This window comes from Dasypus novemcinctus, chromosome 14 (assembly GCF_030445035.2).
Source record: "Dasypus novemcinctus isolate mDasNov1 chromosome 14, mDasNov1.1.hap2, whole genome shotgun sequence".
NCBI lineage: Eukaryota > Metazoa > Chordata > Mammalia > Cingulata > Dasypodidae > Dasypus > Dasypus novemcinctus.
The window spans coordinates 18897502-18921895 of NC_080686.1; the positions used below are offsets into that span (position 1 = coordinate 18897502).

General features: G+C 40.4%; 1 protein-coding gene and 2 non-coding genes across 6 annotated transcripts in view; all 3 read left to right on the forward strand.

Annotated features, from left to right (window-relative positions):
- Window positions 1–24394, forward strand: part of LYN (LYN proto-oncogene, Src family tyrosine kinase) — a 132186-nt gene that overhangs the window by 75152 nt on the left and 32640 nt on the right. For all 4 annotated transcript variants that reach the window (XM_004450151.4, XM_004450148.5, XM_004450149.5 and 1 more), the window contains 6 exons: window positions 1032–1130; window positions 1249–1352; window positions 2268–2417; window positions 3699–3851; window positions 13540–13722; window positions 15694–15770. In XM_004450151.4, the coding sequence (XP_004450208.1) occupies window positions 1032–1130; window positions 1249–1352; window positions 2268–2417; window positions 3699–3851; window positions 13540–13722; window positions 15694–15770 (766 nt within the window). The remainder of the gene's footprint in view (window positions 1–1031; window positions 1131–1248; window positions 1353–2267; window positions 2418–3698; window positions 3852–13539; window positions 13723–15693; window positions 15771–24394) is intronic.
- Window positions 3528–3604, forward strand: TRNAV-CAC (transfer RNA valine (anticodon CAC)). The gene has a single exon. It is a non-coding gene; the product is annotated as a tRNA-Val (tRNA).
- LOC111762059 (small nucleolar RNA SNORA2/SNORA34 family) lies at window positions 17472–17608 on the forward strand. The gene has a single exon (XR_002795273.1). It is a non-coding gene; the product is annotated as a small nucleolar RNA SNORA2/SNORA34 family (small nucleolar RNA).

Consider the following 24394-nt stretch of genomic DNA (forward strand, 5'->3'; position numbering starts at 1 on the left):
GACTCACAGCCTTGTGGCCGGGACACTGGGTCACTCAGGACAGTACTCAGAATAAGGAACTGCTGGTCAGCTTGCCTAAATTGTCACTCTAGCCTGGCAAATAGGGTTGGAGGAGGGAGACCTCTTATATAGTATCTGGTGTCACAGGGTTGAGAGCAGAGGGGTTCACCCTTGAGCCAAATCCCAGCGATGCCACTTGATAGCTGCATGACCTCAATGAGCCACTTTGACTCTCTGCCGTTGTTACTTTCCTCACACCACAGGACTGACAATACCTGTCTCATGGGGTTGATGCGAGGGTTTGATGTGTGCTTGTGTATAATGCGAGGGTTTGATGTGTGCTTGTATATAAATATAAACAATACTGGACTTTCTGACATGTGGTAGGCAGTAGTTAGGTTTTGTAGCTGTGCTTTTTGTCTGGCACATGAGGATCGCTTCTGTCTGTGGAATTTAAAGAGGAACATAGTGGAAAGTCATTGTGTTTCTTCCTCCTTCACCAGCTTACAGCTCCTTGGACACTGGCCCCGCCTTCTCCCTGGCTCCCTCCCTGTCCTTGTTGAAAACTAGAGCATGGTGGTGTGGTTCACCTGCTTGGAAGTGGGTTTTTTTTGTTTTCTCTTCATTTTTCATGGCATCTGTATCTTTGGAAACAAGGAATTTATAACACTATGGCTGATCACTCACTTGGCTCTTGTTTCATTGAGGATCCTAAAACATTTGCTAGACATATTAGGAATATAGGTGTTCTGCTTCTGGAAGATAGGAAAACCATTTCTGCCAATGCTTGTTTGTACAGCACTGAGCCAAGTGGATCACACTTAAGTTGTACGGGTATTTCCCTTTGCTTAAATCTCTAAACACTTTATTTTGGCGGGAGGAGTGAATTTTCCCATTTGGATTCTGGACCTCCAGGAACCTTCCCCCATCCCACAACAACTCTCCAAACAAACAAAACTCTTAAGACAATAGCTATTATAGTTCTTGCGTCATTGGATAGAAACACTTTTTGCTATGTGTTTCTATTTCAGGCATGGAGAATGGTGGAAAGCAAAATCCCTTTCAACAAAGAGAGAAGGCTTCATCCCCAGCAATTACGTAGCCAAAGTCAACACCTTAGAGACGGAAGAGTAAGTTCTTACACTTTGTCATCTTGGATGGTTGTGTTTGCTTCAGTTGCCCATTGTTACCCATCGTCTTTCCTTCCCTGGAATGTAACAAATATGAAATGCTTGTATGTCTTTTCAGATGGTTTTTCAAGGATATAACAAGGAAGGATGCCGAAAGGCAGCTTCTAGCTCCAGGAAACAGTGCTGGAGCTTTTCTTATTAGAGAAAGTGAAACATTAAAAGGTAGGAAATAGCTTAAGGTCTTTTATAAAACACTACTTAGGAACTCATTTTTAGAAACCATTCTAAAGCAACTTTTAAAAAAAATGTATTATGTTTTATCATTTGATAACAAGTAAACTCAAATTCTTAGTTTCACTACTAAAAAGGATGTAGGAAGCAGGCATAATTATGGCCACGTCTTACCAAGCATTATGTTTGCTGTGCCTCTTCTAATATTATTTAGAGTAAATCCTCAAGTTTTAAGAGACAGAAAATCAGAATAACTTCAATTCATCTAAGAGTAAAAATATTAAGTTATCAAGAAGAAGGAAATGGCATGTGGGAAACCTTTACGGCAATAAGGTGCTAACTGCATTTGTCAACTAGAATTTATAGGGCTTGTAAAATTATACATTATATACATACTTAGTTTATATTTTGTGTCATTTTTATGGCAAAATATCCACTGCAGTGTTGTATCATGCAGATCTTGTCTGTAAAAGACAAACATAGGGAAGTAGATGTGGCTTAAGTGATTGAGCTCCCACCTACTACATGGGAGATCCTGGGTTTGGATCACGGTGCCTCATGGAGAAGACAAGCAAGATAGCAAGCTGGCATGATGGGTTGGCATGGTGAGCTGACGCAACAAGATAACACAACAAGGAGACACCAAGAGGAAGCACGATGAGAAAGACAACAAAGCAGTTAGCAGAGGTGGCTGAAGCAATTGAGTGTCTCTTTCCCACATAGGAGATCCTGGATTCAGTTTCCAGTACCTCCTAAAGAGAAGATGAGCAGACAGAGAGAGCACACAGCGAATGGACACAGAGAGTAGATAGCGAGCACAAATAATGAGTGGGGGGTGATAAATAAATAAAATAAAGCTTTAAAAGAGAGTGAAACATAACCTGTATGTCCACTTCTCTTCCATAGGAAGCTTCTCTCTGTCTGTCAGAGACTATGACCCTCTGCATGGTGATGTTATCAAGCACTACAAAATTAGGAGTCTAGACAACGGCGGCTATTACATATCTCCGCGAATCACTTTTCCCTGTATCAGTGACATGATTAAGCATTACCAAAGTAAGTGAAAACTGCAGGTTGGACCAAAGAAAATATGTATATTATGAGCATTATGTGACGTTAAACATGATTTTTATATTAAGCTTTAAGGCATCAGATTTCTTTTGGATAAAGTGGGTGTAGGGGGTTATGTCGCCCTAAATATAAATTCAAAGCCAGTTTTGATCTTTGTGAATAATTACCACAGTCCTTTCCACTTAGTCCAGGCCTTTGGAGAATTAGCATTTGAAAATTACCAAGGCAAAAATGAATCTTACCTTCACATTGTGTGTGTTTTTACAACACATCTTTAAATATCTGGAATAAGAATGCACATTTGCAGATCTGTCTTTGCATATTACCTGTGTGTGTGGGTGTGTGTGTGTAAAAGTCATACATACTCTCAGTAAAAGAAAACAAATAACAACAAAATATATCAGTGTCACAGGTTCCTCTGTCTCAGAATCCATTCTCTTGCCCATGACCCATTTTTATATTCATTTCCTGTGTGATTGAAGTCAGTTGGAATGGATAGCTTTTGCTACTGTTTTTTCCCTTTTTTTTTATAAATTAAAATTAATTTTTTTCTCTTAAAAAAATTGTGGTAACATATACCCAGCCTTCCAATATCAAACATGCAGTCCAGTGGTGTCAATCACATTTAATGTTGTGCTTCCATCACCACCATCCATTACAAAAAACTTTCCTGTCACCTGCCATTGCTTGTCTCTACAGCCTGCTGTATGGGAAGATATATTATAGATTTGTTAAAGCTGAGGTCACAGATGTGGAGAGAATAAAGTCCCCCAGATTTTGTGGCATGCTCCTCCTCAGCCTCACCTCTTCATGCAGCATGTGTATTGAGGAGTGGCTGTGTTTGTGGAGTCCAGTGGTGAGGAAACCTAGCCGCTCCACCCCCACATGTCCTGTGTGGTTTATGAGGGTTTAGTAATCCGAAATTCCGTGTAACAACCCTGTCACCCATTGTTTGCATGTTTTGTTGTTTTTGTTTTTCTATTTTAGCAGTACTAATGTAGTAGATGTCAGCTTGTCTTTTCATTTAAGAGGTTAAAAGAGTCATGATTGTGCCATGGCTATAGGCTGCAGCAGGTCAGAAATGATCAGGCTTGTGGAGCGGGTGGAGCTCAGTGGTTGAGCGTGTGCTTCACATGCACAAGGTCCTGGGTTCAATCCCCAGAACCGCCTCAAGGAAAGATCAGACTAATAGTCCTGCATTTTCTTTTTAGGTACTGGTAGAATCCAAACTATAATTTTTAAACTCTCTTTTCCCTTTCACATTAGAGCAGTCAGATGGCTTGTGCAGAAGACTGGAGAAGGCATGTATTAGTCCTAAGCCTCAAAAACCATGGGACAAAGATGCTTGGGAGATCCCACGAGAGTCTATTAAGTTGGTGAAGAGGCTGGGCGCTGGCCAGTTTGGAGAAGTCTGGATGGGTGAGTGTGCAGTGAGCAGCTCACATCTGCTCTGGACTCTGCAACAAGAGAGCAAAGGGGTTTCTGTCTTTCTTAGCCAAGCACTAAATGGTGTCAGAAGCATCACTTCTTTTTTCCCTGTCCAACAGGGAAATAGAAATTGGCCTGAAGATAGTTTTTTTAAATAAGCTTTTAAAAAAAAATGTCAAACATACAGGACAGCTGCAAAAATAATACAAAACCCATATAAAATTCTAACAAACCCCCCACGCAGATACCCAGATCCACCAACTTTTATCCTTTTGCAGTATTTGTCCACCCTTCCCTACTTCCTCCCTTCCTTCCTTCCCTTCCTTCTCTTCCTTTTCTTCCTTCTCCCATCCCCTTCCCTCCCCTCCCCTTCCCTCCCCTTCATCCATCTGTATATTTTGTGCAGAGAACTTTACCAAATCTAATTGTTTAGACTTTTTCTCTTCCTTGAGACTTAGAAATCCTCTTTTAGGATTGGCATGTATAGCAAAGAGAGCAGTAGGTATTTGTCCTGCTTGCTCTGTCCACTCATGATTCTCTCATCACCAGGTTCTCTGGACACACTTTTTAAATGCTGGAAGTATGCATGCATCTCAGAGAAAGGTGCACGTGAGTTTAGGGCCAGCCTCACTGGTAGGCTTAATAGGGACCTCGCTTTTATTGCCATTTGAGGGTCACCAGGAAAGTTCCATCATTAATGAACTGTTTCCTGACATTGTCTTCTGAGGCTGACTAGAAGTACACCAGAATTAAAGCAGTTTATTTCCCTAGGGATTTCTTTTGCCCATCTGTCTTTTCTAAAGTTTTTATGATGATTACGAGTTTCTTTAGTGATAAGAATTTTTTAAAAAACAGTATTTTTAAAAAATGCATCATGTTATCTCCATGATTCTGATAAAAGCACCGTTCTTCTGGAAAAGGTAACTTGCTCACACACACACAGATTTTACTGGATCACTTTCTCTGTGCCAGTTGTGAGAATAAAAGCAAACATGATTTCTGAAAAGAAGAAGGGGCAGATGGTTCTAAAAATGTCTGGCTCCCAGATGGCCAGAAACTAAAGACACTTCCAGCATCCTGCGGCCAAATGGTAATTTCACTTTCTCATCCAGCCATCTGCGACGGAGAGATTTTTTCCCTCTAAAATCTTGACTCCTGAGTTGGCAGCCTTGCCAAATTTCTCTTGTTGGTGCCATTTTAGCCTAAGTGTCTTTTATATACATAGATACCGACTGAGCATCTAATGCCTTTTTGGCCCTGTAAGTCTGTGTACAAATTGACAGTATTCGAGTAAATGACGGGCACCCATTCTCAAGTTCTCTGTTTTGGATAGCACATTTTAGAACATCAGGCCCGCAGTCTGTCCGTTCCAACAGCAGATTTGTGCATGTGAGTGCTTGCTTAGATGCAGCCTCTTCCCAGTCACACTCTCCTGTCTCAGTCTTAATACATCCTACTCTTCTTTCAAATTGAGGTGAACTTCATAGAACGTAAAATTAATCATTTTTAAAGTAAACAATACAGGAACATTTAGTACACCCACCTCTATCTAGTTCCAGAATGTTTTCATCACTCTAGAAGGAAGCCCTGTACCCATTAAGCAGCCCCATCCCAGTCCCCCCTTCCCTCTGCCCCTGGCAACCACCAATCCTCTTTCTGTTTTGGTGGATTTACCTGATCCAGACATTTCATATAAATGGAGTTGGGTGATGTGGGAAATTTTGAGCCTGGCTTCATTCATTCAGCATAATGTTTTCAAGGTTCATCCATGTTGTGGCATGTATCTGAGCTTTATTCCTTTTTATGGGTGAATAATATTCCGTTGTATGGATAGATCACAATTTGCTTCTCAGTTCACCTGTTCGGGAGCATTTTGGTCATTTTACCTTTTGCCTGTTGTGAATAATACTGCTGTGAACGTGTGTATGTGTATTTGTTTGAGTCTTTAATTTTAGTTCTCTTCATTGTATACCTAGGAGTGGAATTGCTGGGTCATATGATAACTCTGTGTTTTAATTTTTGAGAAACTTCCAAATTATTATCTATTCATTTTTTGTTTGTTTTTTTAATATTCATTTTTTAAAAGTGTTTTCCCTTAGTCTTTTTTCTGCCCTGAAATATTTAATGTACTTCTTAATATTTTTTTTTTCATTTCCACATGAAAGGAGCAGGAATAATATAATGAAGAGTATATACCCCTCAGCTATGGTCACCAGTTGTTAATATTTTGCTATATTTGCTTTATCTTTTATATTCATACACTAATACATATTGTTTTTGTTGTTCTTGTTGCTGAACATTTGAGATAAGTTGCAGATGTGATGACTCTTCATCCCCAAATCTTCTGAGAGTAGAACCATTGTCTTATACAATGATATATTCTGAATGTCTGATTACATTAAAAAAACTTAACATTGATACATAATATTATCTAATATAGGGTCTATATTCAAATTTTCCCACTTTCCCACATAATGTACTTGTAGCTGTTTTTCCCCAATGTAGTATCATGCATTTGCATTAAGTTGGTGTATCTTTAGTCTCCTTTTATCTGGAATGGTCCTTCAGCCTAGGTACGTCTTTTACAGTAGTGACCTGTTGTAGAGCACAGGTCAGTTGTTTGTAGGCTCTCCCTTACCTTGGATTTTTCTGATGTTATTCATGGCTTAACTCAGATTGTGCATTTGTCCGTGAATATTCTCTTGGTACCTAAGTGATGTGTTCTCAGTGTATTAGGAGGCACATGATAGTAGTTGACATTATTGGAACACATTCGTGGCGTTATGGTTGGTTTTGGTTAAGGTGGTCCACCAGATTCTTTCATTGTGAATGTTTCCTTTCTGCCCATTTTGTAATTAATAAATTATCTATGGGAGAGTCTTCAAGACTGTAAATATCCTAAGGCCCAGAAGAACTTTCACCAAATACTCATTTTGAGTTCTTTTCCCTCTTAGAAGCCAAAGCTTCTCTAAAAGGCTGCACCCCTTCCTGTCCTCCTCCCTTGCTCCCCCATACATATCTGTCCCAGTCCCACTGGCTCACTTCAGTAACTGGGGACTTTTACCCTTTCTCCCTGGCTGTCCATTCAAGACTTGTCTCTTCATTGAGAGTACTGGCAGAAGAAAACATTATTGTGATTCCGTTTAATTGTACTCTGCCTCTCTGAGGCCATCTGAGTGCTCTTTCCTCTGTGCTTACCATGACTTTGATTGGGAAGGAAGTGGTGGGGTGGGAAGAAGGGAAGGAAGAAAAATAAAAGAAGAAGAGAAAAGAACATATTGGCTGTAAAGTGTCCCCGGGCCCTTTTCTAGGTATGTTTTCATAGATTATCTCACTAACTCATTGCAAGAACACTCTAAGGTAGAAATTGTTGTCATTATTGGATAAACGGGGACACTGAGAATCAGATAAGCACCTTTGTCTATGGTCACTCAAGGCAGTGAGAGAACCAGACTGGTCTGGCATCTGAGAGTCTGGACTCGAACACTTGCTAAGCTATCTGCAAGTTCATTTGACCTCTCTAAGTCTCAATTTTCTCATCAGTAAAATGGGCAAACACTTGTCTCACCAGGTGTTGAAAGGAAGAATGAGATTATGTTCCTGGAGATTTTCCTACAGAGTTTGGCTCTGTGCACTCTATTTTTATTATTTTCATTTGCCATGTTAACTTCACTGGAAGCTATATTTCAGTGGATTTTCTCCAGTTTTAATCATGAATCCAAGCTATAAATAACAAGTTAGACCTATGGATATTTGCTGACAAAGGAATTATATATCTGTCATGAAAAGAGAAGTAGTTGGAGCTTAACCAGTTTGTACTCATCTACTCCAAAACAGCATCCCTTTGTGGAAAGTGATGGTTTGGAATTTTGTTCCATATTTGCAGTGTTTAGCTGTGAAGCCAAGATAAAGGCAGAAAGCTGCATGGTATTTGTACCTGAGAGATAAGTAACCACAAGCTAACTGCTTTCAAATCCAGTGGCTTGGATAAATTTTATGTATGTGAATTACATTTCAATAATGCTGTTTTTTAATAATCCTCTTACTGCCAGGCTGGCTGTGTGGATCAGAAATTCTGTTTTCAACTGTGTTGTGAAATGCATTTTCCAGAGAATGTCAGGAGCAGAACGGGGAGGGTGTAGTAGACTTTATCTCATCCTTCTCTGGAGCATGCGTGAGCAGCAGTTAGAAAGCTAAAGCAAGTGGCATTATAGAGAAGCAGGAAATTGGTTAGACCCATTTGCTGACCTGGGAGGTTATCAGTTTGAAGGGAAAGAGATCATGATCAAGAGATCAAGTCCTATTGTATTTTCTTAAAAATTTTTTGAAGGCTTTGAGCGAATAGAACAGTAACCTCTTCACAAGTTCTGTGATGGTGGTGCTCAGGGGTGCCATTTCCCTCCCACCTTGTCCGTTGCGAAGAAACTGAGGACAGTATGAGCAGGCAGGCTTTCTCTCGGTGTGTCTGAATTTCATTCTGCTTATGTAGAATTCCAGTAATGCCAATCAACATGATATAGTTGGCCACACCTTAACTAAAAATACGTCTTCAGAAGGTCCTCTTTGCAATGGGTTCACACCCACAGGAATGGATTAAGATTAAGAATGTGTTTTTCTGGAGGACCTAATTTAACCGGTTGCATAATTCTGTGCTTACACTAAAAAAACCATTGAACTGTACACTTTCAATGGTGAATTTTATGGTAATGAATTACATCTCAATGAAGCTATTGCGAGTCTAAAATACAGAAAGATCCTGTGTAATCGTTTACCTGGGTACCCCAATGAAGCATCTTGTAAAACTGTAGAACAATATCACTACCATTACCTTGGCATTGATTGTTTTGTAATTGTTCTTTTCTCCTTTCAGTTTTTGTATTAAAGGAAGAGAGGGAAAGAGGAAGGAAGGAGAGGAGAGGAGAGAAAAGGAAAAAAAAAGAAATTATGGCCTATGATCTTTTGTTGATCTGTTTCTGTGAGTTTGATTGTCAGCCAGGAAGCTCCTTCTTAGCTGTTGAAATACCTTCAATGTATTGAGTACAATTAGCAGAAGAATACTGAGAATAAAACCAAAAGAACATCAACTGGAGATGTATTAGGAACCACAGGTCAAAGGATAGATACCCACTCCCTCACTGAGTATTTGTGTTGCTTTTTCTGATTATCTGAGGGCTTGGGTAATAACAAGATAAGTGCAATTTAGAGCTACCAGCATGTAGTTTTTCTTTTTCAAGAGATAAGCAGGGGAGCAGATGTAGCTCAAATGGTTGAGCGCCTGCTTTTCACATACAAGGTCACAGGTTCAACCCGGCCCCAGAACCTAAAAATAAATAAATACATAAATTTTAAAAGATAAGCAGGATAACTTTTCTCATTGCATAGAAGAAGAAAAAAGAATAGCCAAGTAAAGATTCTATCACTGTTAACTAAATAAGTAAATATTTTTGTAACACATGAGGAATAAGTCACAAACTACTTACTAGTGACCTTTTATGGTCGGAAATTTTTGGGTCTGAAAATATGGTAAACAAATACTAGGAAGTGGCTGTTCTTTGGGAGAAGGGGCTGGGTGGGGATAAAAGACAGAGGTGTTTCTGCCTCAAGCTGTTTCCTCTTGTTTGTGTGATCCCTTTGACATCTGACTTGGGTGACATGTTTCCTCTGGATTGTTATACCCTGAGGGAAGAGACCCAAATGGTGACGCTAAGGGCGATGTTTCTTTATTTTGAATGGAATTTTGCTTTATTTATTCTCACGTGAGCCAACAACTTTGAAATTAATCACCAGCAAACGCCCCAAATTAACTCTGTACATTTTTTTTTTAAACCCTACCTTTTGTGCTACTTAGTCACAGCTGGAATTGAAGCGTTCTCAAGTTGTCACATCACCCTTCTTTAACTGTGGCTGAGCGGCACTCCACAAGAAATTCTTTACCACTTTGAAAAGATTTTAAAAAAAGAAAAGCCATTTTCCATCTATAATGACAATTCAAATCTCCATGACTAGGGTCACTGAAACTGCAGACTACTGGAGAAAGTCAGGCTTGAACCTCAGTGCTGAAAGAAGTCAAGCCTGCCCCTATGTTGAAATGTCACTGCTGAAGTGACCTTTTAGCGGAAGCCACTGCCATTCTTGAGCTTGGTTTGACACAGCTGTTTGAGTCATAGTTCATCTCTCAGACTCCTTATCAGCATTTTTAAATATCTTTAGCAGCTGCAATATTTCCTGATAACTACTTTCCTTACCCTTGGAAAGTGGTTTTTTTTTTTTCCTTTTTTCAGCCTTTACCCATAGTTTTTTTATTATGGAAATGTCTCACTGAACTACATTGCTTTTATGATGACAAAGGGGGACTTTTTGTTTTCCTTTACCTTACATTGCTTGGCAGTGAAACAAGCAGATAGAAAAGTTCATCCATCATGAATATTCAGTTTAGCAAATAATTACAAAGTAGAAACCGGTGTGGAATTTTGACCCCTTCCCAACCACAGACCTGCCTGTCTCCCAGAGGCCACCACTGTTCTAACTTTCACAAAAAGTTGCTGGCATTTCTATGTAGTTTTAAACTTATATAGTTTTACTACTTTTGAAAAATATGAATCACACAAATGTACACCTTTGTGTCTTGCCTCTTTGACTCACCATTATGTTTGTGAGATCCATCCGTGTTTGGGGATGTAGCTACGGTTCATTGTACTGTGATGTATGAGTTTGTAAAGTATAACCCTTATCCATTCTTTTCACTGATTATTGATGGACCTAGAGTTGGTCCCAGTTTTGGCCTACTATGAACAATTACTATGGACATTCTTGTACCTTGGTGCAAGGGTACTTGAGTTTCTCTAGAGTGAATATCTAGGAGTGGATTTGTTGAATCGTAAAATATATGAAGCTCCAACTGCGAAATGATTTTCCCAAGGAGTTGTCCCAGTTTAGCCTCTTGATATCAGTGCGGAAGAGTTCTTAATGTTCTATTGTTGTACCTGGAAGGGTGTGGCCCCCAGGGTACAGCCAGTATTTTGCCACCTAAAATAGTTGTATCTGAAGGGAGAGTGCTCTGTCAACATCTTTCATGGGCCCCTTTAGGATATTGCTAAAAACAGGAACTTTAAAGTTGAATTTCAGTGATTCTTGGAAAAGAGCACAGAGGAGAAGCTAGGGGAGCTTTCCCATTTCCTTATGAAGGGAATGGTGCCTACTTTATATTGATCAGACTTTTTTATTTTTGCAAACTGGGCAATGGTTTCTCTGATTACAAATATGATTGAGTACCTTATCATATGTTTATTAGTCATTTGAATTTCTTCTTTTTGAAATGCCCATTTGAGCCTTTTGCCTAGTTTCAGTTTTTCTTATTGATTTGTAGGAGCTCTTTATATATTCTGGGTAGTAGTTCTTTTTGGTTACATGTATATTCATATAGTGCATTTTCTTTGTATGCTTTTATTCTAACCACAGATATACTTAATTTAAAAAAATTTTTAAAACACTTGTAATGGATTATTCTTGATTCAAACGTAATATTAAAGGGCTTTTGTTGGTTTCTAATTGAAATAATTCCTTTACTAAAAGTAAGTAAAGTTACTTTTAAGAACTGAAGAATAGAACATGTTGTTTGTGATTATGTGTTTAGATTACAAATCAAATTAATATATTAATTATTCCATTATTTTGTGTAGGTTGTAGCTTTTGAAAAGGACCTAAGGCAGTTTTTTTGTCAACTTTCTATTACTGTTTCTCCATATGTCTTAATATTTGATAGTACATTCTTCCTTTTTTCTCTAGCGCCCTGTAAGCTACTACTAAGTACGAAGCAAAGTGGATTAGAACAGAGAAATCTCTCTTAATGATCATAAACATGTGTTGAATTAGCTGTAAACAAATGATTTTTCTTGCCCGTTAGAGGGTATGGAAATAGGGAAAAATTGCTTTTCTTTTTTAATAATTTATTCCATAAAAAAATGATGTACACATTCACAAACTTAATCAAAATAGAAAAGTACGAAAGAAAGTAGATGTCACCCCTACTTCTACTACCCAGAGATAATCACTGTGGCTATACACATACAGACAAATTATGTTATCTACAGAAGGGGATTATACACCATTTCTTAGAGTTGCTTTATTCTTTGGATAGGAACTATAAAGCCACAACATCCAAGGTTCTAGAAGCAGGCTACAGACAGATTCGTGGTACCATCGGCCCACCACTCCTCCTCACTTTTTCCCCCACACTTCCAAGACAATTATGGGGAAAACGACAAAAGGAAAGGAAAGCATGGTTATTTATATTTCTTTTTTGTCAAACCACTGAGAAAAAACTTTCTCAGGAGAATATCTGGTTCAAAATTAAGCACTTCATTGTGGCAGGTCCCAAAATGTGGTGCCTTAGAGAAAATTCATTAAAGTCAGTATTTCCTCAAGTGTGTTCCCTCCACTTTTGGTTCTATAGGGTGTGAAAAGGTATGTTGAAAAAGTGTACTATGGTCAGGAAAGTGTAGGAAATGCCAAGGGAACCACAGAGGGTTTCTGCACTTTTGAAGGCCTTCTCCAGGTGTGCTTCCCACACCTTGCAACCCAGATCGCTGTTCATGGAGAAGCCCCCAAAGCCAGTTCTTTGAAAACTTTGGGAAATGTTTGGCAGACAGCACATCGTACTTTAAAGTTAGTGCATTTAAGTAATTTTTTAAAAAGTATAACACTTTTTTTTCTGATTATAAAATTAATGCATATTCATTGTTGAAAATTTGGTAAATATTTAAATGTATGTAGCACAAAACTGAGATCACCCATAATTGCACATTAGAGATAGCTGGTATGCACATTTTTTTGTATTTTCTTCCAGACTATTGCTTTTATATATATATATGTTTCGTACATAAAATAACTTGTATTTTTAAGTGAGAATTGCGGTAGGAGATTATAAAATACAGTTGTTGTTGTTTTTTGTTCATCACAGGTAAAGGACAGTTCATTAATTAGAGGAAAATTTTAGCCCCCATGATGGGGTATAAATAGAATTTTCAAACTTTTTTAAAACAACTTTTGACTTTGGAATGATTTTAGATTTTTACAGGAAAAGTTGTAGAGACAGTACAGAGAATTCCCATTTGCCTTTCTCCTAGCTTTCCCTAATGGTAAAGTGATATAGAGTTCTATATAATGCATTTTCTTTTTTTTTTTTTGGTAAGATTTTATTTTTTATTTCTTTCTCTCCCCACCCCCCAATTGTCTGCTCTCTGTGTCCTTTCGCTGTGTGTGTTTTTCTCTGTCCACTTGTATTTTTGTCAGCAGCACCCAGAATCTGTGTCTCTTTTGGTTACATCATCTTGTTGTGTCAGCTCTGCATGTGTGCGGCCACTCCTGGGCAGGCTGCTCTTTTTTCATGCTGGGCGACTCTCCTTACGGGGCGCACTCCTTGCGCGTGGGGCTCCCCTACACGGGGGTCACCCCTGTGTGGCAGGGCACTCCTTGCGCGCATCAGCACTGTGTGTGGGCCCTGGGTTTGAACCTTGGACCTCCCATGTGGTAGGCAGATGCTCTATCAGTTGAGCCAAATCCGCTTCCCAATATACAATGCATTTTTTACCTACATTTTCTTGTAAATCTGCATCTACAAAGTGAAGTTTTAAAATTCCCTGTTTGATAAGGCAGACCCTGCCTTCTTTTTCCTTTCTAGGTTACTATAACAATAGCACCAAAGTGGCTGTAAAAACTCTGAAGCCAGGCACGATGTCTGTGCAAGCGTTCCTAGAAGAGGCCAACCTCATGAAGACCCTTCAGCACGACAAGCTGGTGAGGCTGTACGCGGTGGTCACCAAAGAGGAGCCCATCTACATCATCACCGAGTACATGGCCAAAGGTGAGTGCACGGGCCACCCCAACGTCCACTGCCTTCAGAAATGGCCTGCCAACTCTGAACTGTACACATGAGAGTGGTTAAAATGAGAAATTTTGTATTGTATTTATGTTACCACAATGAAAGATTTTTAATTGACTTATCAAGTGTGAGTTGGAAAATGAAAATGTTAAATATTCAGATAATTTTCCAAAATTAGTGTAATCTAAATGTTTGGAGTGTCACTGTAAAATGTTCCTACATTTTTAATAAACTGTTGAGGTGAAATTCCTATGCAATCATAGAATCACTGTTGTAGAAGCAGTTTCAAGCTTTATCCCCCATTGTAATCAGCTTCAGATATGTAGGAGTTGAATCACTATCCTTCCTTTGTCTCCCTTTAGTCTGATGAACACACTGTAAACTTTCAAAGATTTTTCTGAAAAAAGACTTGGAAGGAAGGAAGGAAAGAAGGAAGGAAGGAGAGGGAAGGGAAGAAGGAAGAATAAACAGAAACATAGCCAGTAATCCAGAATTGAAAATCATCTCACGCATAATGGAGGTTATACTGTGATGTCATAGCTGAAAAAGAAAGATGCTATTACATTTTCTTATCGAATATCTGTTAATATTTAAGAATAGCAGTCACTCGTCCTTCATAAAAAGCACATTGCTTAACAAGAAAAAAATCTAGCCCTTATGTCTTAGGTTGCTATAGTACAGAAACCAGACGCAGACTGATTCATTGCAGGGGTTCCATAAATCTAATTGAAATAATTCATTAATTACTTTCTACCAATAACAATGACTAACATTTATTGAGCACTTACTGTATAACATACTGTTCTTGATGCCTTACATGGATGATCTCATTTAATCTGTTCAGCAAATACTGTTGTTCCCATGTCATGGATGAGATCATGTAACATTTGTTGAAGACTTAAAGACCTGCCAAGCACCATGTTCCATGTGTTAAACCATCATCTGATGGCATCCTTACCGTAGTTCTAATCTAGGTACTAGTACATGCCCCCTTTACAGAGAAGGAACTAACTTAACTGCCCAAGGCGACGGTTAAGTTATTCTTTAATCTCTAGGAGAGAAGAGAGGGTGCTTTGTCTTGTTTGAGAGATGCCATAAAGAAATGGGAGTTTTTGTCTTTGGGCAGTCCTTTTTAGGTAGACCTAACTTTCCCAAAGCACGGTTCATTCCTAAAGTATTTATTGAGCACCTTGGCATGTGCCAAGTTCGGTGCCTTTTGCTAGATCCAGATGGGAGTGAGTGTAGCCAAGTGCCTGCTATGAGTAAGCTCTCTGGGTATTTGTTGAGTTTCTGTTCCTGAGGAGCTTGCTAAAGGCCAGGCAGATGCTATAAGCATATCACAGTGGCAGGTTCAAAATGCTCAAAAAAATACCTTGCTTTCAGATACCTTGGTAGCCACCCTTTCTTACCTGGAGGGCACTCTACTTTTTTTTTTTTTTTTTTTTTTTTGAGGTACTGAGGCCAGGAATTGAACCCAGCACCTTGTATATGGGAAGCCAGCGTTCAACCACTGAGCTACACCACCTCCCCTGAGTTTTTTCGTTTTTATTTGTTTGTTTTTAGGAGGTCCCAGGGATTGAACCTGGGACCTCAAATGTGGAAAGTGAGTGCTCAACCACTTGAGCTACATCCACTCCAATACTCAGGTCAAAGGTATTGGGTTGGAGGGGACAGTTTTTATTTTTGTTTTTTTTTGGAGGTACTGGGGATTAAACCTGGTACCTCATACATGCAAAGTAGGTGCTCAACCACTGAGCTACACCCTCTCTGCAGAGGGAATGGGTTTTGACAAGCGTCAGGAAAAGCCTCTGAAACCGTACAGAATTGTAAATTCCATCAATACTGTGGGTTTTTATCCTGTAATAGAGTTAATCCTTTAAAGTTTGTTTGGCGTTGTTGTTGTTTTTCTTTGTGTGTTTGAACTACACTAACTTATTCTTGCTCTATAAACAGGCAGTTTGCTGGATTTCCTGAAGAGTGATGAAGGCGGCAAAGTCCTACTTCCAAAGCTAATTGACTTTTCGGCACAGGTAAAGTGTCAAAAACCCAGAGCATGTTGTAAAATTCCACAGTCCTCCCTGCTGCCTAGTCCATGATGAAATTGTCGTTCAAAGAAGGCATTTCCTTTGGATGTTTCCCAGTCATGCTTATGAGAAAAAGACATTCAGAAATACTCTTCCCTGGAAGTCAATAGTGGGTGTTTCATAAGAAATGTGTGTGCCTGTTTGTGGTTTTGACTTCAATGTCATCTTCTGTTAGATCCGTTAACCTCTTTATATTTATCATATGCCTTTCCCCACAGTGAGAGGGAAAAAAATGCAGCTGCATTGATCACTTTGCTGGGCATTTTGGAGAGGCAATTTCATGCAGTTTAAGCACAGTACTTCTTAAATGATGCACACATGGTATTTATTTTACTAATCTAATGCACTGATACTTTTTAAGTCCTTAGTATTCTGGAAAACAGAAGAACTGTATTGCTCTCCTACTCTTCCCCTTCTCACTCCTAGTTGGCTATTTCATTAAGATTCTGAGTAATTGTCATTTGCAGTATTTCCGGTGCTATCCTAGGAGTTAAAAATTTACTCTGGAATTATGTGTTTCCTGAGGCATATTTAAGAGAAGGAAGTTACCCAGAAACACAGGCAGTGGACCTTTGTCTATCAAGGAAGTTCCCATTGGACCATGCCAGCTGCTGACCTTAGTAGTTCCACTGAATCCATCAGTCGTGTAAAGTCATTTGGTTGTTTTGTTTTTCTATATTGGCTGTGGGTCACTCATGTTGGGTAGACTGTGGATCTGAAAGCCCAGTGTAACACAAGAGAAATGTAGAAGTTCTAGGAAAAGAGTAGTCTTTATAATCTTCATTTCATATAACCATCTCTTCCCCTAAGCCTCTTTTAGTTGGGAAATTGATTTAAAGTCTTCTTGGAGATCAAAGGAATTAATTAGCAAGCAGGTAAATTACCTTATGGAAGGTAGGATCTGGGGCTCCAACTCTGGAATAGAGTACTGTGGAAAGAACGGGAGTTCGACATCTGCAGAGCAGAGTTTGTGTCCTGGCACTTCCTTTCAGGAAGTCCTTTACCTTGGTCAGATTATTTCTTCACCTATAAAATTGGAACAGTGATTGGTAGCTCAAGGAGATGTTGTTGAAATCAAGTCTAACAAGCTAGAATGGGCCAAAACACCTCAGGACCTGATGGGGAAGCTGGAAACACTTCAGGGATGGCAGCCCCATCGTTCCAGTAAACATGTGTGACAGGTCCTGCTGCTCAGCCCTCATCTCATCTACCAGAACTTGGCGAGCTGGTAGGCTCCTTATCTGAAGAGGAAATGCAGAAGTGATTGACAACTCTGATAGCTAATAGAGAACGAAGTCAAATGGCTGCAGTTGAGCAGGATGAAGGGAAAGGACGCAGAAGCCCTGCCTTTCCCTCCCCTTCCACAGCCTCTCTACTCTGGCCCCTGAGGGACTCTACCAGGGTTCCAGAACCACTGTCTAAAAAATGCTGCTCCACAGCAGGAGAAAAAATGACATGGACTGATGACTCTTTAGATAATGAGTAGAAGGGGCTCCGGAAATGGCAAGAGCTGCAGCCTGATAAACTTGGCCTCACATTTGACACAGATTAATGAGGCTCTCTATGTGGGGCCTCCCATGCTGGGAGTGGGACTTGAGTTGTGTAGCCAAGGTTTGTAAGCCTGGTGCCTCAGAAAGGAAAGGGGCTTTGGCCCTGGATCCAGGCCGGCAGCTGGATGGAGCTGTTGGGTTTCAAGCTGGAACCTAAAGAAATGTCTTCCTCTGGTCAGTCGGCCCCTTCAGAACTTTGGAAAGTTATGGTCAGTTCATTAGAAAGAAGCATCAGAATCGTTGGTGATAGTTGTGGGCTATTATTTATTTGTAGGCTTAGTAAAAACTGGGAATCCAAAATATAGGAATTCTTGATTTAACTTGTTCCTTAGAATTATGTTACAGTTAAACCTAATTATTACCAAAGACCAATGTGGAAGGATTTTCCATCTAAAACAATAGGGCAGTTCTGAATAGTGACCTTCCTTTGAGTGCTGTTCTTATTGTATTGATCAGAACCCTAATTTGTATATTTTAAACTTCATTCCATAGTGAGCCACTTCCTGTTGCCAAAAATGGGATTTTTTTTTCCCCTCCTCTCAGTTAATTTGCCTTAGAAACCATCGTAATGTCTCTTGATTCTGCAATCCGACTATTTTGGGGCTACAGATTTTTTCTGAATTGATTATTGGGTTGTGAAAGTGCACTTATATTATGGACACTTGTTGGAAAAGTTGATTTCACGGGACAGGCACTAGTTAATTAAATGTGATGATCTTCATTATATGAAAGGCACACATTTTACTGGATTTCATCGCCTGCCAAGAAATACCAAATATTTGGAAAGTTAAGTGTATGAAAATTTAGTAGGAAGATGAGAGAACTTCTCTTCTTTTTGACAGAAAAACCAAATTTTTATATTTCTGTTTATTAAGTATTTTTCCAATTTATTAATTATTGAAGCAAATGTCTGATGAAGGATTACTATCCCTAAAATGCTTATGCAAAGTAATTAAAATCTAGAGATAAGTGCTTAAAACATAATTGGACTGAGGCTATTTATGACAGATCTGAAAGAAGATAGAAGTGCCTGATAGTTAAAGTGTTCATCTTCACTGTATATAAATGAAATAAGGAAGAAAAAAAGAGCAAAGGAAAGGGGCTGACAGGGATATGGAAAGTTGGGACAAGTGGCCGAGGGCCTGCCGCGAATGGGAGATTTCAAGGGACAGCTTGGTAGCTGATCCAGTCTGCCTGAGTGTCGGTCTCTGCCTTGCGTTATGTAGGATAGAAACCACACACAGTAGGATGTGCACTGGACCTGGACAATGCCTTTATTTTGTCTCATGGATATTTTGTATTTGATTTTGCATAGCTTATCTCATAATACATCATCTTGACAGAGACAAAGTTTTTAAGTTCTAAATCAAAGCCCTTGTATTAATTTAACTTTGACTATTAGTATTGTCAATATAAATAAGCAATATTTTCTAAGTTAGAAATGAGTTGGGGTGGAGCGGATGTGGTTCAAGTGGTTAAGCGCCCGCTTCCCACATGGGAGGTCCCGTGTTCAGTCCCTGGTGCCTCCTAAAAACAAACAACAAGCAAACAACAAGCAAAGAAACAAAGAAACCAGCTCAGGGGAGCCAATGTGGCTCAGTGGTTGAGGGCCAGCTTCCCACATTCAAGGTTCCGGGTTCAATCCCCGGCCCCCATACCTAAAAAAAAAAAGAAATGAGTTGGGGAAAAGTGTTGCTTTCTGAATCTTTGTAACCTACAAGGAAGGTTCTCACAGATCCTGCTGTTGACTCTTTAAGTCTCAAATTGTAGCTTCCGGTTGCATTAGTTAACTCCCCTGTGAACTGTGGTGGGCCGGAGTCCCGTTGGTGACAAGAGGAGCCAGGGGACGCTCGAGGCTGCCATCACCAGTCTCCGCCAAGCCAGCTTACCAAACCAGCTCCTGCTGATGAGCTCTGGTTTCCTTGTCCCAGGGTGTCCCTGCTAGCAGCAGCCACCTGTGCGGACCTGGGTGATCGCCTAGTTTAAGTGTGTTGGCTGGGTCAGCAGCACCCATGGAGTCCCTGACCACAGAATTAATTTCTGTTTATAACCCAAACTGATGTCTCCTGAACTTACCTTTTTCCATGGCTCAAACTTCCCCCAGACCCTTCCCCAGCCCTTTCTCCAAGAAGCAGACCACCTGTTGCCCTACCCTTAATTATGATTTGCTTCATTCGTTTGTGGCTTTTCTTGTATCCTATTGACAACATGAGGAGGGGGCTTACTTGGCCAACAGGAAGTTGGGGGCCTTTCCACTTTGGTCTCAGCCTGAAATCACACGTGACACACATGTGCTTTCTGTTAACTGCACCTGATACCTGGTCCCACTCTACTACAGTAAATGCCCTGTGTGATCAGTACTCCCCATCTCTGAAATGGTCTCCCTATGCAGAGAAAGCCACCTCTGAATTTTTTCCTCTCCATCATGTGCCACCAATTAGCTTGATCTTCTTCCCCTGGTGAATAACATGAGAAGAGCAAATATTGATAAAACTGGCCCAAGGTGGTAGAAGATGCCCAGTGCCCAAATATTTAGATAATCTGGCCTCTCCTCTACCTTTCCTTCACTTTACAATTAAGGGTGGAAAAGAATAAAGCAGCACAGAATTACATTAACCATTTGAAATATGACCTCTACCCAAACAATTAGTAGGCTGTAAAATATGTTTATATGCTCTTTTTCTACCACACATGGTCATTAGCATCAAAGAGGTGGGAAACTGAGTGTTCACAAGAGAATAAGTTGATGTCAGGAATATTTTGCAATGGGAGATTGGCTATTGGGAATAGAAACGGGCCTGATTACTTAATCGAAATCCCAAAAGAATAAGGGAACAGAGGTGAGGGGCAGCGTTGGGGCTTTTCCCATGGCGTCTCCTCTGGCCTCTTCTTCCCTCTCCCTATGACCTACTTCCCTGTGTCCTCCTTGTCCCATGCCACTCTGTTCCCCCACGCCAAATGAGACAGGAAGTGGGGAGAGTGCACAGGACAGCCTCCCAGCTCATGAGAGAGCCGGTTTCATCACTTCCTGTCTCAGCCTGAGTTCTGAACAGCTTCCTGAGGTTAAGGGTCTAATCTACCTGCTCGGTTTGATACATCCCTTGGCTCAGCCACTTCGCCATCCTCTCTGTTCATTGCTCTCTTCTTAAGAAAGCCTGGCTAAAGTAGTTCTACACAGTGATTTTCTTCTTGTGTCCAGTAAAGCAACTTTCTGGGTTTTGTTCTGAAAGAGGAAAACTATCCTTTTGCAAAGAAAGTGTGACACAGGCAGCATGGAGACACTTTGTATAAACTTAGCCACCTATGAGAGTAGAGAAATGAACATAGTGGGTATTTCCTTCAGCAGATGCACCCATGGAATCAGATTTCTAAAGCTGAAATGAGCCTTCAAGGTCAAGCCCATTTTTTCTCAGAGAAGGAGACCAGTGTCCAGAGAAGTTAAGTATTGGTCCCATGACATGTGGCTTAACTTCTCATATGAGACTGGTTTCCTAAGCACAGCTATCTAAAGCCAACAAGAAGAATTACTGGCCAGAAGTCCTAGCAGTGTTTCCACTGTACAGTTCAGGATGAGTTAGAAAGAAGCATTCTTATACCAAAGGCCTGGGATAAGATCATGGTTAGATTAAACTTTGGTAATTATTAAAAGTTGCTGATAAAAGTATCAATATACCTATCCTTTTGAAAAGTTTAATCTATGGATTGTGCGTTTTAGTCCATCAAAAGTTCTATTTTTTTTGTAAAAAAGAAGTATAAAGGAGACATCAGATGGATAATCTATTTCAGACCAAGCAAATCAAAGCATTTATCATCCGTTGGTTGCAACATACGACTGCAAAAATAACCCCTGAAAATGAAATGGACACTTTCTATGTGTGTGAATGAAACTGCAGAACCAAAGTTGTTACTATAATTATGGCAACAAATAACATTTATTTTAGTTCCTTTCAGTATAAAAGCACATCTCCCTCCATTATCTAATTTGATTCTCTAAAGTACTTATATTCGTTATTTACATTTTTACACATGAGGAGGTGCAGTTGGACTTTATCCAAGGTGCTAGAGCCAGGAGGTAAAATTCCTGGGACTTGATCGTGAGACTTCTGACTCCAGATAACTCTTTCCTGTATACCTACTATCTTCCCATGACGAAAATCACTCTTAGGATCATTTTGCACCTAACACCACTCTTAAGTGCATTTTCCAGCTTTGCAGAATTTGCAGAATTTGTTTGTATTTCCTTAAATCTTCATTGCCAAAACATAGATCTAGTATTAAGTTTTAAGCCATGTTTTAAGTTGGAAATTGGTAAAAATAAGGAAGGTAGACAGCCTCAATCTATCTGTTGAATTCTCAAGACCTCTTTTTTTTTTTAAGATTTATTTATTTATTTTATTTCTTTCCCCTTCCCCTCCTGCTCGTCCGCCCGCCCCAGTTGTCTGTTCTCTGTGTCTATTTGCTGCGTGTTCTTTGTCCGCTTCTGTTGTTGTCAGGGGCACGGGAATCTGTGTTCTTTTTGTTGCATCATCTTGTTGTGTCAGCTCTCCGTGTGTGCAACACCACTCCTGGGCAGGCTGCACTTGCTTTCGCGCTGGGCGGCTCTCCTTATGGGGCGCACTCCTTGTGCTTGGGGCTCCCCTACACAGGGGACACCCCTGCGTGGCGCAGCACTCCTTGCGTGCATCAGCACTGTGCATGGGCCAGCTCCACACGGGTCAAGGAGGCCCGGGGTTTGAACCGTGGACCTCCCATTTGGTAGACGGACACCCTAACCACTGGGCCGGGTCCGCTTCCCAAGACCTGTTTTTAATGTCAAAGTTTTTTGAATACTTCCTCATTATAATGTCTACTGATTAAGGAAAAAATAGTTGGATAGGGAGACCCTTGTAATAACTCTAGGTTGGGAACCACCAGTCTGCCAGTGGTGAATCAGGCCTGAAGTGACTGAAGAGGGGGATGTTCTGTGGAAAGTTTCTCGAGTATTTGCCATGACTGTCAGCTATGGGACTCCTCATTCTGTCCCTTTGTAAGAACCTAAGAGGTAAGTTAGGTTCTCCTTTTCCAACTCAAAGCTATTCTCCCCCCATCCCTGAACCCAGTAATATCCTAACAAAATTTATTTATTTTTTTTAAAAGATTTATTTATTTATTTAATTTCCCCCCCTCCCCCGGTTGTCTGTTCTTGGTGTCTATTTGCTGCGTCTTGTTTCTTTGTCCGCTTCTGTTGTCCTCAGCGGCGCGGGAAGTGTGGGCGGCGCCATTCCTGGGCAGGCTGCACTTTCTTTCACGCTGGGCGGCTCTCCTCACGGGTGCACTCCTTGCGCGTGGGGCTCCCCTACGCGGGGGACACCCTTGTGTGGCAGGGCACTCCTTGCGCGCAACAGCACTGCGCATGGCCAGCTCCACACGGGTCAAGGAGGCCCGGGGTTTGAACCGCGGACCTCCCATATGGTAGACGGACGCCCTAACCACTGGGCCAAAGTCCGTTTCCCCAAAATTTACTTTATATTCAGCACCTTTATTATTTTAACCCTTGATTGGCAGGGTCAACACATTTAGTTTACTTAAACCGGAGAAAAAATCACACTGACTTCACCTTGGAGGTCAGAACCCCTCGCCATGTCTCATTTAATCTCCTCTCTTTACAAGGGAATTTACGTATGAGTTTACATTGAGACCCTCCCCCTTTTCTTCTTTGGGGGGTGGTGGGTGAATGGCCAGTACTAAAGAGGCAAGTAACTAATTCCATAATATGGGCTGAGCCGGCTGCTGCTCTGGTGAGGGGGGCACTCGGGCATTAGGACCCCTCAGTGCGGGTCACTAGGGGTCCAGGGTCAAACATCTTGTACAGAAGGTACAGGTTTCTTTCTACAGAACAGGAGAAATAGACTGGAGACTTTCTCAGTGGAGCTAGAAAAGATTTTAATAGAGGAGAAAACATCGAGCTGAGAGCCAAAATACCTTAATTTAACCTGGGGAAAATGATTTTCCTAGGCCTGGTCTCCTCAGCCGTAAAACAAGAGGTACAGTTTTGGTTTCCCAAAGTTTCTATGCTTATAGTCCATGGCAAAGAAAATCTCTTTCTACTAAGAACATCAATGCGAATTATCACCTTAAAGTTCTAAGGAATGATTTCAAGTGCATCCAGATGACATTGATATAATATTTTGACCTTGCACTAAATAAAGAGCTTGAATGTACTACTCTGATGTGGTCCACAGATGGCAGGTGCGTAAAATGTTCTACTCTTTTGAATAATGAGTTTATTTCTGGGGCTTAAACTTTGGCAATAGAAACTTACCAAGTGGGCAAATGAAGCTAAGTTACTGTCAGGATTGCAAAACAGGATCATATTCTGAAAAAGTTGAAAGAATAGTTTTAAAATAATATAAAGCAGGAACTTCTTTTTTTTTTTTTTTGGAGGGGTCAAGTTGTGGGGGAGGTGTTTAGTATGTTTTAACACAGGAACCGTGACTGGATGTTTAAAATAGAAAATAGGGCAGAAAATGTATTCTTGTTTTAATTTTTTTTTAATTTTTCTTTGTTTTTAATTTTAACTGGCACATTTTCTAGCGCTAATAAGATGTTTACACTTAGGGCAGCAGTAATACTTTGGGCTTGGGGCCAGATTTGTCTCTTTAGTATTTTGTCTCAGGGATAGTATTTCTGGTCAATGTTACTGTAAGTCATGAAATAATTTCCTTTTTTGGGTCATAAAAACCTTCAAGGCTAGAATCAAATAATAGTGGTTTAGGAGTGGGTAGCGTTATCAGTTGCTCAAAATTGAAAATTAGAGATGAAAGCACATGGAAGGAGGAGCAGGGTGTAAATTCCAGCCCACCTGTCTTCAGCTCTTGGTTTGCTTTCCCTGGGTGTGCCTCACTCTCAGCATTCCACACATACCCACTGAGCACAGCAGGTCACCTGCTAGGGATGGGATGAGCAAGACACATCCTTGCTTCAGATATGGTATATGGTGCAGGAGGCAGATAGTAAATGGACCGGCACAATGCACTAGGA